Genomic DNA, 12500 nt, shown 5'->3' on the forward strand with positions numbered 1-12500 from the left:
GATGTAAGGTTTGAACAGTTTGCAGTTTTTGTCATGGATGTATTGTATACTAGACACCCAAACATGTTGCCATTGTAATTGTCACCAAGTGACACTCAAAGCAAATCCAAGGGAGAAACACAATTCTTTACATGGGCGATCAGATTACATAATTATTTTGAGAAAAGCATGACTGAAAAGAAGGAATGAAAAGCATGCTTTCTCTGTGTTGGATTTCCAGGCACTGACTGGAAACAGATCAAGACTGGCATGCAAACCCTAATTCTAATTTAAAAGCCTTTTAAAAATATTTTCGTTTTTGCAAGTTTAAATGGTGTTCGAGACCTAATCATTAATGTCAATAATGTATTAGAAAATGTCAGTTTTGTTTGTGCATACACAATATACTGTATATATATATATTTGCAGCTTTTTTACATACATCAACTGTGTAAATTATTAATTACAGCGCTACTATAAATATAAAGACAATCAGTCCAATTTAGTTTCTTGTGCATTTCAATAGTGCACGTTTTTCACTGGATTTATTTATTAACAAATAAAACACAGTGTTGTCTAAAATACAAAGCATTGAAAAGTTGAACTGTAAAAAATATAAATGCATATAGATAAAGACATATAAATAAATATAATAATAAAAATAAGAGATACAAATAAAATTAAAAGAATAAGAAAAGAAAATGCATAAATATTTATGTCACTATTCTCCTGTTATAATTTGATGTGTGACACATTAGGATGTCAGTATGCCAAAAATCAAAGTGACTGCATCTCAGATTTGAGCTTTTAATCAATAAAGCAGTGACTGTTTTTCATGCATATACATAGCTGCAGACATAAACTGTGAATGTGACTGAGCACCACAGTTTACTTACATTTAAAATGGCATTTGTGGCTAAAAAAGCAACGGAGAGTGTTCATTATTTTCCTCTTCTTAAGTTTGTAACTCTACTGATGTTCATTTGGGAATGAAGGCGGACACATACAGAACATAGTTTGATACAGTGTGTATCCTCTAACTTGTATGTTAGACTAAAGCTCCCTGGTAACAGCATTTTATCATATTTATTATCATATTATTTCTGAAAGTGTCAATGGGTAAACCCTGATTTTTAAATGATGCCGTGCACTGTCTTGTTATCTATTTTCTGTTTCTCTGACATGACGATGGAATGGGCATCCTGTACCGCACCTGTTTCCAAAATCTTGAGTTTGCCGACAGTTGCTCTTCTCTCCACATTAAGGGAGAATTCTTATGAAGAAGATGTTGCAAACCATGAGGCAGAAGTGCGTAGTCCTGTATTTCTCCCAGCTGGGAGCCTGATGAAGGCCGACCTACAGATCATACGCTTCAGGAGAAATGCTGCTTTGATCTGTGCTTCGGCTGAGCTTTATCTTCGTTTCAATCAGACTCATACAGTCTGGAAGAGATGAGTGAGTTTCACACATTTGCTGTGGTCAGGACCACATCTTGGCTGATGAAATTAACATAAGATGGTTTGATGATCTGGTTTAAATTGTTAGATGTTCTCATTGCCCCTCTAAATGGGTTTAGCCGTTGCGCACCCTCTCTGTGTTTACATCAGCGTCTTTACAGAGAACGTCGACCCCGACTGGGCCCCTCATGTCCTCAGCTGACAGCTTCATTGAATTCTACCCGCTCAACACCAGTTTCATGTACAACAGTAAAGAGAAGACTCAGGGGTGCAGGCCTTATGGGAAGAATTGCAAAGAAAAAGCCACTTTTGAAACAGAAAAACAAAAAGAAAAGGTTAGAGTGGACAAAGAAACACAGACATTAGACAACAGATAATTGGAAAAGAGTGTTATGGATCTTAACTCCATTGAGCTTTTGTGGGATCAGTTAGACTGTAAGGTGCGTGAGAAGTGTCACATCTATGGCAAGTGCTACAGGAAGTGTGGGGTGAAATGTCACCTGAGTATCTGGACAAACTGGCAGCTAGAATGACAAGGATCTGCAAAGCTGTCATTGCTGCACGTGGAGGATTTTTTTGATGAGAACTCTTTGAAGTAGTTTAAGAAGTTCTGAACATTTTTTTCTAATTGTAATAGTAATTTTTCACGTTATTAATGTCCTGACTATACATTATAATCAGTTGAATGCCACTTTGGTGAATAAAAGTACCAATTTCTTACATTATTCCAAATTTTTGGACGCCAGTGTAATTTCCCAAATCACAGTGTAATTTTATATAGCCAGTATGCCCACATAAATGAACAATAATTGTAGAAATATACATGTATGGCATATATCTGATTTCTGTATGGAATAACATGTCTGTGTAAGTGGTTTTGTGTTTATTGTGAGGTGTTCACAGAAGTAGAATATAATAGAATATGGACTATTCTTAATAGGCTTTGTTATAGAAAACAAATGTATACTTCTTGTTTGCAGTAGTCTTTAATTAATGTTTGCAGGGGGAAAAACATAGACCAAGGTAGGAAATTACACAAAATGTTTATTAACACAAGTTATGTCAGTCAGATGAAAAAATAGAAAATACAATCACCAAACTGTATTTAAAAATGAAATAAGTAACCAAACATTTTCTGAATTATATGTTCTCTGACTTCTCCTGCCTTTATGTGGGTTCAGTGGATCATCATCATCAGTAGCAGCAGCATCTTCATCATCATCAGCACCAGCATGACACAGTATAGCTGTCAGATATCTGTGTTCACTGTCTCAAAGGCCATTGTTGTTGAGTGTGTACATAATATAAAGTGTAAAAACACTGGATGTGAAGAAAACACTCCCGACGACTCCCTAGCGATTAAAAAATGTAATGCTTTGTTAGAGAGTAGTGAGCTGTGTAATCTAAAACAGTGACTGGAATTAGTTTTATTTAATAGATATAAACTGACCACATGCTTTGTGTTCTTAAAATGGTTAGAAAAAAAATATCCTCATAAAGAGAGAAGTTCCAAATATAAAACCCTAGAAATAGTGCAGAATATAAAATTGATTTTTAATCATTTTACACCACAACTTTTGGTAACACTTTCTGTGAAACCCATATTTATAATACATCGTAAAGGCATTATAAATGCATTATAATGCATTTGCAATGTCTCATTATAAACCTTATCATTTGTAATAACTTCCCATAAATAATTGTAACCACAAGTACCTTATATTATAACTTACCTATTCATAGTTATACCTTAGAGTATAATGTATAACATGAACATTGAACAAATGAGATGAACATTATAACAATCATATTTTATCTGCATTAGTTATAATGTATCCTATTATATATATATATATATATATATATATATATATATATATATATATATATATATATATATATACACAGTTGTGCTCAAACGTTTGCATACCCTGGGAGAAATTGTGAAATTTTGGCATTGATTTTGAAAATATGACTGATCATGCAAAATCTGATCACTGATCATGTCTTTTATTTAAGGGTAGTGATCATATGAAGCCATTTATTATCACATAGTTGTTTGGCTCCTTTTTAAATCATAATGATAACAGAAATCACCCAAATGGTCCTGATCAAAAGTTTACATACCCTTGAATGTTTGGCCTTGTTACAGACACACAAGGTGACACACACAGGTTTAAATGGCAATTAAAGGTTAATTTCCCACACCTGTGGCTTTTTAAATCGCAATTAGTGTCTGTGTATAAATAGTCAGTGAGTTTGTTAGCTCTCACGTGGATGCACTGAGTAGGCTAGATACTGAGCCATGGGGAGCAGAAAAGAACTGTCAAAAGACCTGCGTAACAAGGTAATGGAACTTTATAAAGATGGAAAAGGATATAAAAAGATATCCAAAGCCTTGAAAATGCCAGTCAGTACTGTTCAATCACTTATTAAGAAGTGGAAAATTCGGGGATCTCTTGATACCAAGCCAAAGTCAGGTAGACCAAGAAAGATTTCAGTCACAACTGCCAGAAGAATTGTTCAGGATACAAAGAAAAACCCACAGGTAACCTCAGGAGAAATACAGGCTGCTCTGGAAAAAGACGGTGTGGTTGTTTCAAGGAGCACAATACGACGATACTTGAACAAAAATGAGCTGCATGGTCGAGTTGCCAGAAAGAAGCCTTTACTGCGCCAATGCCACAAAAAAGCCCGGTTACAATATGCCCGACAACACATTGACACGCCTCACAGCTTCTGGCACACTGTCATTTGGAGTGACGAGACCAAAATAGAGCTTTTTGTTCACAACCATAAGCGCTATGTTTGGAGAGGGGTCAACAAGGTCTATAGTGAAAAGAATACCATTCCCACTGTGAAGCATGGTGGTGACTCACTGATGTTTTGGGGGTGTGTGAGCTCTAAAGGCACGGGGAATCTTGTGAAAATTGATGGCAAGATGAATGCAGCACGTTATCAGAAAATACTGGCAGACAATTTGCATTCTTCTGCACGAAAGCTGCGCATGGGACGCTCTTGGACTTTCCAGCATGACAATGACCCTAAGCACAAGGCCAAGTTGACCCTCCAGTGGTTACAGCAGAAAAAGGTGAAGGTTCTGGAGTGGCCATCACAGTCTCCTGACCTTAATATCATCGAGCCACTCTGGGGAGATCTCAAATGTGCGGTTCATGCAAGACGACCAAAGACTTTGCATGACCTGGAGGCATTTTGCCAAGACGAATGGGCAGCTATACCACCTGCAAGAATTTGGGGCCTCATAGACAACTATTACAAAAGACTGCATGCTGTCATTGATGCTAAAGGGGGCAATACACAGTATTAAGAACTAAGGGTATGCAGACTTTTGAACAGGGGTCATTTCATTTTTTTCTTTGTTGCCATGTTTTGTTTTATGATTGTGCCATTCTGTTATAACCTACAGTTGAATATGAATCCCATAAGAAATAAAAGAAATGTGTTTTGCCTGTCTCAGACTTTTGGACCCCAGTGTTCATGATAATGTAATTATAATGGCACTATTCAGTACATAATCCAAGCAAGAATAAGGACCATCCATTTGAAAGAAATCCAAGTCTTTATATTCCTATTGATTCCTCTTTATTTTTAATTTTCAAGCAGGAACAAAATTTTCTTGATATAATAATAACAATATAAGGAATGACGGACGAAACTGTATTGCTCTGCATCTTGCTTGTTACACAACTACTAACCATGATGTCAAAGTGACACATCATCATATTAAATAACAGTAAGAACATTATAAAAGCATACATATTGTTTATTATAACAATTATTGATTATAACAAATAAAAATGCACCAAAATAATAATTTAACAGTACTTTAGCATTCTCATATTTACATATTGTATCGTCGCTCTTGCCGTAATTTTTTTGCAGTGACATTTTCTGCATTTTTCAGCTTATCTGACTGCAATGGAAATTACGTGACCGTGGCAACATTTCCTGCAAAATAATATTGCGTGGTTCTTTACACGTATCGCGGCAGTTCAGAGGTGAAAAGTCCACTGTGTGACACTTAAAGCAGTTTATGTTCTTACAAACAGATGAGGTTTTTAAGGTGAATGCTCAATCAAGTTTTAAATCAACAAAACAGACCTCCCTACCTTAAACCTAAACCTAACCGATAGTGTCATAAAAGCAAATGTGAGATGAAAAAATGCAATTCATTTTATGGGGATTCTACGACACTTTCGACTCACGTATCGACTGTAGATGATTATATAATGCAAACATTAAAACAAGTCATGCGCTATAGTAAAAGTGTTTAAATGTCATAAGATAGCATTGTGAATCATTGTTGTTGTAGCGCCTCTAGTGTACATTTCATCAGGAAACTGCCGCAATACGTACAACGAGCCACGTAAAAATCCTTTCGTGAAAATGTAGGTATAGTAACGTGATTCTGTGAGAGCAGTTTGTCATCTTACCTGTGGAGTTTAATGTATATGAAGAGACTGGAATGAATTCAGTCAAGAGGAACATCTACCACATCATCATAATGCAAAGCAGATTAACTCAAAGACTAAAGGGCAAAATCTATGTTTTATGATGCAATATATATATATCAGAAAACCTTTTCCAGATTCACCAAGACCTATTCTAATAAACAAATCGCTATACATGCGTCAGTCTTGCCTTTCATGTTCATGATGATAAATTCAAACATACAGAAGAATTACAGCACAACTAAGGTACCTTAATGTCCGGATGTGTCACCGGCTCTATGGTAAGTTACAATAAAGTTGAAAAGTAAAGTTATTTCAGTTTGATGTAAGTAACCAGTTACTGTATGCCGATATTGTAATTTATACAACTCTTCTAGCAAGTAGCCATTAAGTATCACTCTGCAAAATTCCTAGCAACCAGATGGAACACCCTGACAACCGTAGAGCAACACCCATATCTCAGCACCAGAACATCATAGAGACATGAGGGTGGGCTCTTTTGACTTGGGCTAGCAAGCAGCCATTAAGTATCACTCTGGAAACTTCCTAGCAACCAGATGGAATATCCTAGCAACCGCAGAGCAACACCCATATCTCAGCACCAGAACATCGTAGAGACATGGGGGTGGGCTATTTTGACTTGGGCTAGCAAGCAGCCATTAAGTATCACTCTGGGAACTTCCTAGCAACAAGATGAAACACGCTAGCAACCATAGAGCAACACCCATATCTCAGCACCAGAACATCGTAGAGACATGGGGGTGGGCTATTTTGACTTGGGCTAGCAAGCAGACATTAAGTATCACTCTGGGAACTTCCTAGCACCCAGATGAAACACCCTAGCAACCATAGAGCAACACCCATATCTCAGCACCAGAACATCGTAGAGACATGGGGGTGGGCTATTTTGACTTGGGCTAGCAAGCAGCCATTAAGTATCACTCTGGGAACTTCCTAGCAACCAGATGAAACACCCTAGCAACCATAGAGCAACACCCATATCTCAGCACCAGAACATCGTAGAGACATGGGGGTGGGCTCTTTTGACTCGGGGAAGTGACATGTAATTGCATTTTTACTTAGAATTTCACAGTGATCTGTCTTTCACTCCTGTTCAAAATGTAATTAGGCTACATATATCTAAAATTAATTTCGTACATGTTGGAATTCCAAGTACACATACAGTACCAGTTATGTACTTACTAGTAAAAATGATCATTTTTGATTGCTGATTTGGTATTTCAGATGTCTGGAAATGGATTTCAGATATTAATAAATGGGAGAGTAATTAAAGAGATCTTTGAAAAATTAGTTTTTTTTAGTTACAATCACATAACAGATATCTGTAATTAACATTGCCACAAGTGAAAATAAAAATTACTTATATCAAGAATTAGCTCTTTTACTAGTTGTAATTCAATTGCTGATTGATGTAATTCTTGAAATAAAAAAATATTGTTTAACTAATAAGTACTACATTGCTGATATGTGAAATTAGACAGATTAGTAATTATTAATATACTGTAAGTAATTGCGTTTTGAACAGGAGTTAATAACAGATCATTGTGAAATTATACTTGTAAAAATGTAGATACAGATATCAACAATACTGATTTTTAGTTAAAATTCCTTTTTTATATTTTGGGTATTTCTGTGAAAAATTATGTAATTTTTGATTTCAATAATTAACATTTGAATTGGTGCAAACTGGTATAAAAAAAATGAACATTTTCACTAGTAGTAATTCCATTGCCGATCTCAAAAATGTGTATTTAACTAGTGAAAACTAAATTATAGATATCTATAATTCATATCCTGCTCATGATTAAGTCAGTTCGGCTAGCCAAATGTAATATATACTTTATATATACTGTATACTGTATATACACACCTCATTAAAACTAAACATTTTAAACAGAAGTATGCTATATTGTTGTTACACAACATCATAATGCTGCAAGTGGCAGTCAGATTCAATCTTGGGGGAAAATTTTTCTTTGCATTTGGTCCAATTTTGTTTAAAAGAAATGTATTAATTTTTGACAGACTGTTTCTCCTTCTGTGTTCTAAGGATGAAAGAAAGTCCTATGAACTTGGAGCAACATGAGGACAAATTTCATTTTTGGGTGTTTTTATCTCTAATGTTTACAGTATCTCATTTGTCATGTCCTTTGATTAGCATCTTGGTAAAATATACTTCATTTACAAAGCTTTGAAGTTTTCTCTACCGCAGTATGGAATGTGGATCTGTTCTCGACTATAATCGATGTACTGTTCATTGACCTCGCTCTAAAAGGTTTGAACGTTGTCTATGTGTTTGGGGAAGGAGAATGCAGAATAAGAGAATATGGGCGGAAATACATATTGAAATAGCTCATCTGCAGAGTGTGCAACAGCCAACTTTATTCCTCGGTTTACACTTCAGTCATTTAGCTAACCATACAAGACACACCATGACTTGAGAATTATAAAACAGACAGTTACGTTCCTGAATTGGTCAATACTGTGCTCCAGCTCTGCTAAAATTTATGATATACCGTATAGTCACAGCTATGACATGAAACACCTTACAGTAAACCGTGTATGACTGTCAACGATAAAAGAAAACTGTATAAGGCAATTACGTTGGCTTTACACGACATCAGCCTATGCATGCAAACATGCGCATGGTCATATCCAAAATGACAAATCATGGTTCACGACTGTGATGTAAAGGTTAAAGGCTATTTAGGGCTATTTAATATGCCCTGCCTCAAAAGGTGTTTCATGGGGTCTTTAATATGCAAGCTCTGCTAGTTGTTTTATTAATTGCATTTACTGTATATTTTATTAGATATGACATTCCTTTCGTTTAGTCACTCATGCAAGTCATACAATGACATGCTCTTGTGTTTGAATGTAGGCGGGGAAGATAATACATCCTCCTGCTATCACAAGCTTGCCAAAGTCACAAATGCAAGTAGGGCAAGAACTTCCTGCTCGTGCAAAGTGCAAAAACAGGTTATCATAAGGTTGTCTTAAGTGCACAAAAAGGCTACCTCCTTAACAAAGATAAGTTTAATTTGAAACCCCTTTTCACACCTAAAACAAAGCAATATGTCACTTGAGGCAGTGTATATTTATAAGGAGTGTTCTTAGGCACAACATGAAACCCCCTTGAGTAGCTTATGTATGATGAGTAGCCCGTCTGGCACCAACAATCATGCCACGCTCCAAATCACATTTTGCCCCATTCTGATGGTTGATGTGAACATTAACTGAAACTCCTGACCTGTATCTGCATAATTTTATGCACTGCTGCCACATGATTGGCTGATTAGATAATCGCATGAATAAGTAGGTGTACTGGTGTACCTAATAAAGTGGTCGGGTTTTATTTCTTACTTTCTCTAAAATTAATTTACAACAACTATGAAGTGTAGTCACAATAGTACCACCACTTATGAAAGTTTCCTATATTTCTAACAACAACAACAAAAAGACCATTGCAATTTTGATCAACAACATTGGAAAAATAAGAATAATTATAAAATAAATAAAAAAAGGCTAGAAAAAGCTGTCTCAAAACTTTAAACTGTTGTTCAAAGGAAACAAATAAATCATGTAAACACATATGTTTCTCTTTAACCTGCTGGAAATAAAGAATAATAAGTTGGCATCCTTCACATTTCACATGCTCTCGTAAACATTAATACATTTATATATACATATAAACAGATTCAATTGCAACCCGTATTGTTGTAAGTTTCAAAAATACCATGTTAGAAAACTATCAAGTACGTATAATATTAAATATGCCATGTGTATAAAATATTTATTTACTTATTTTCGAAAATACGAAATTTTTCGGTAATAAAATTACCAATCTTTCTGTGTACATTAGTTTAAGGAATATTCCGGGTTCAACACAAATTAAGCCCAATCGACAGCATTTGTGGCATAATGTTGATTACAACAGAAATTAATTTAAATTAATTTAAAGCAAAAATGGAGGTTCCAGTGAGACACTTACAATGGAAGTCAATGGGGCCAATCGTTGGAGTGTTTAAAAGCAGAAATGTGAAGCTTATAATTTTATAAAAGCACTTACTTTAATTCTTCTGTTAAAACTTGTGTATTATTTGAGCTGTAAAGTTGTTTAAATCACTGTTTTAACAGTAATGAATATAACTCTTTATGACAGTAAAATCCCCTGTTTAACACACATATTGTTTATGTCTTGTGTCTATACTTTTGAAACAGTGAGTATTTTAATGTTTACAGATTATTGACCCCATTGACTTCCATTGTAAGTGCCTCACTCGAACACAGATTTGTGCTTTTTTTAAAGAAAAGGAGGTACGAGTCGAAATAAATTTTCTGTGATAATCAACATTATGCCACACAAATGCTGTCGACTGAGCTTAACTTGTATTGAACCCGGAATATTCCTTTAAAAGAAACTTCACAACGTTTCTTGACACTAATACTGTGGCTGTAGCGCCCCTTGTGGCATACAACTATTTTCCAATAATGTAATAAATATCAACTATTTGTATCTTAAATATTTTTACCCAAAAGGCAAATATTTTGTTCTTGTTTTAAGCATAGTATTCTTAGATTTCTCTGAGTATCTTAATATTATTTGTAGATTTGTTTTTTGTTTTACAAGAAAACAAGACAAAAATACAGATCCACCAGCTAGACCAGCAACAAACCAGTGTAAACCAGCCTGGACCAGCTTTGAAATTCACACTGGTCTCTTCAGGGATAAACCAGTTCTCAAAGCGTCATAACCTGCTTGCTCTTCTGCTGCCGGGCTGGAGGCATACGGTACCGTAGATGCTTCCAGAACTTTCTATTAGCACTATCGCTGCAGTTCAGCCTCCACTTCAGGATGCCTTTGGTGCGGCTGATATACCGTAAAGATTCAGGCAGCAGAGACTCTTCCACCCCGTCGTCCATCTGCACCAGGATCACTTTCAGACCCTCCTTCACAAGAGCATCATAGAGACCCACTCGCTGCTCGTACGTGCCCCATATCTGCACAGCAGAAGGATTGGTTTGGGCCACGGTGAGCTCACAGTCGGTTAAAAGACTCCTTTTGGCATCAGTCTGACACTTTGCAAAGCTCTGTGATGTAAGAACGATGATCAGCCTTCTACTTCGATTCATTCGATCAGCAATGATGTCCTGCACCGCTGAAAAAGAACGTTGATTATTCTAATATGATTGTCTGCATTTTTTAAATATGTTTGTGCTATGATAGAGTGTTGATGTTACTATCAAGTGTTGTGCAAGCACTGCACATATCAAACATTCATGATATACACTATATTGCCAAAAGTATTCGCTCATCTGCCTTTAGACGCGTATGAACTTAAGTGACATCCCATTCTTAATCCATAGGGTTTAATATGACGTCGGCCCACCCTTTGCAGCTATAACAGCTTCAACTCTTCTGGGAAGGCTTTCCACAAGGTTTAGGAGTGTGTTTATGGGAATTTTTGACCATTCTTCCAGAAGCGCATTTGTGAGGTCAGACACTGATGTTGGACGAGAAGGCCTGGCTCGCAGTCTTCACTCTAATTCATCCCAAAGGTGCTCTATCGGGTTGAGGTCAGGACTCTGTGCAGGCCAGTCAAGTTCTTCCACACCAAACTCGCTCATCCATGTCTTTATGGACCTTGCTTTGTGCACTGGTGCGCAGTCATGTTGGAACAGGAAGGGGCCATCCCCAAACTGTTCCCACAAAGTTGGGAGCATGGAATTGTCCAAAATCTCTTGGTATGCTGAAACATTCAGAGTTCCTTTCACTGGAACTAAGGGGCCAAGCCCAGCTCTTGAAAAACAACCCCACACCATAATCCCCTCTCCACCAAACTTCACAGTTGGCACAATGCAGTCAGACAAGTACCGTTCTCCTGGCAACCGCCAAACCCATACTCGTCCATCAGATTGTCAGATGGAGAAGCGTGATTCGTCACTCCAGAGAACGCGTCTCCACTGCTCTAGAGTCCAGTGGCGGCGTGCTTTACACCACTGCATCCGACGCTTTGCATTGCACTTGGTGATGTATGGCTTGGATGCAGCTGCTCGGTCATGGAAACCCATTCTATGAAGCTCTCTACGCACTGTTCTTGAGCTAATCTGAAGGCCACATGAACTTTGGAGGTCTGTAGCGATTGACTCTGCAGAAAGTTGGCGACCTGTGCGCACTATGCGCCTCAGCATCCGCTGACCCCGCTCTGTCATTTTACGTGGCCTACCACTTCGTGGCTGAGTAGCTGTCATTCCCAATCGCTTCCACTTTGTTATAATACTACTGACAGTTGACTGTGGAATATTTAGTAGCGAGGAAATTTCACGACTGGACTTGTTGCACAGGTGGCATCCTATCACAGTACCAGGCTGGAATTCACTGAGCTCCTGAGAGTGGCCCATTCTTTCACAAATGTTTGTAAAAGCAGTCTGCATGCCTAGGTGCTTCATTTTATACACCTGTGGCCATGGAAGTGATTGGAACACCTGAATTCAATTATTTGGATAGGTGAACGAATACTTTTGGCAATATAGTGTATTTGCAACGATTTTGCTGCTGGTATAAACATTA

At 37.0% G+C, this 12500-nt stretch overlaps 1 protein-coding gene across 3 annotated transcripts in view; it reads right to left on the reverse strand.

Moving 5' to 3' along the window:
* Positions 1-2421: 2421 nt before the first annotated feature.
* The window catches only part of LOC127448253 (interleukin-1 receptor type 1-like), a 30976-nt gene continuing 20897 nt past the window's right edge, over positions 2422-12500 (reverse strand). For 2 of the 3 annotated variants that reach the window (XM_051710649.1, XM_051710650.1), the window contains exon 11: positions 9260-11088. In XM_051710649.1, the coding sequence (XP_051566609.1) occupies positions 10670-11088 (419 nt within the window). In that variant the 3' untranslated portion in view covers positions 9260-10669. Of the gene's footprint in view, positions 2789-9259; positions 11089-12500 lie in introns of those variants that run through there. The other variant, XM_051710651.1, reaches the window with a different exon arrangement.

Source organism: Myxocyprinus asiaticus, chromosome 11 (genome assembly GCF_019703515.2).
Source record: "Myxocyprinus asiaticus isolate MX2 ecotype Aquarium Trade chromosome 11, UBuf_Myxa_2, whole genome shotgun sequence".
Classification (NCBI taxonomy): Eukaryota; Metazoa; Chordata; class Actinopteri; order Cypriniformes; family Catostomidae; genus Myxocyprinus; species Myxocyprinus asiaticus.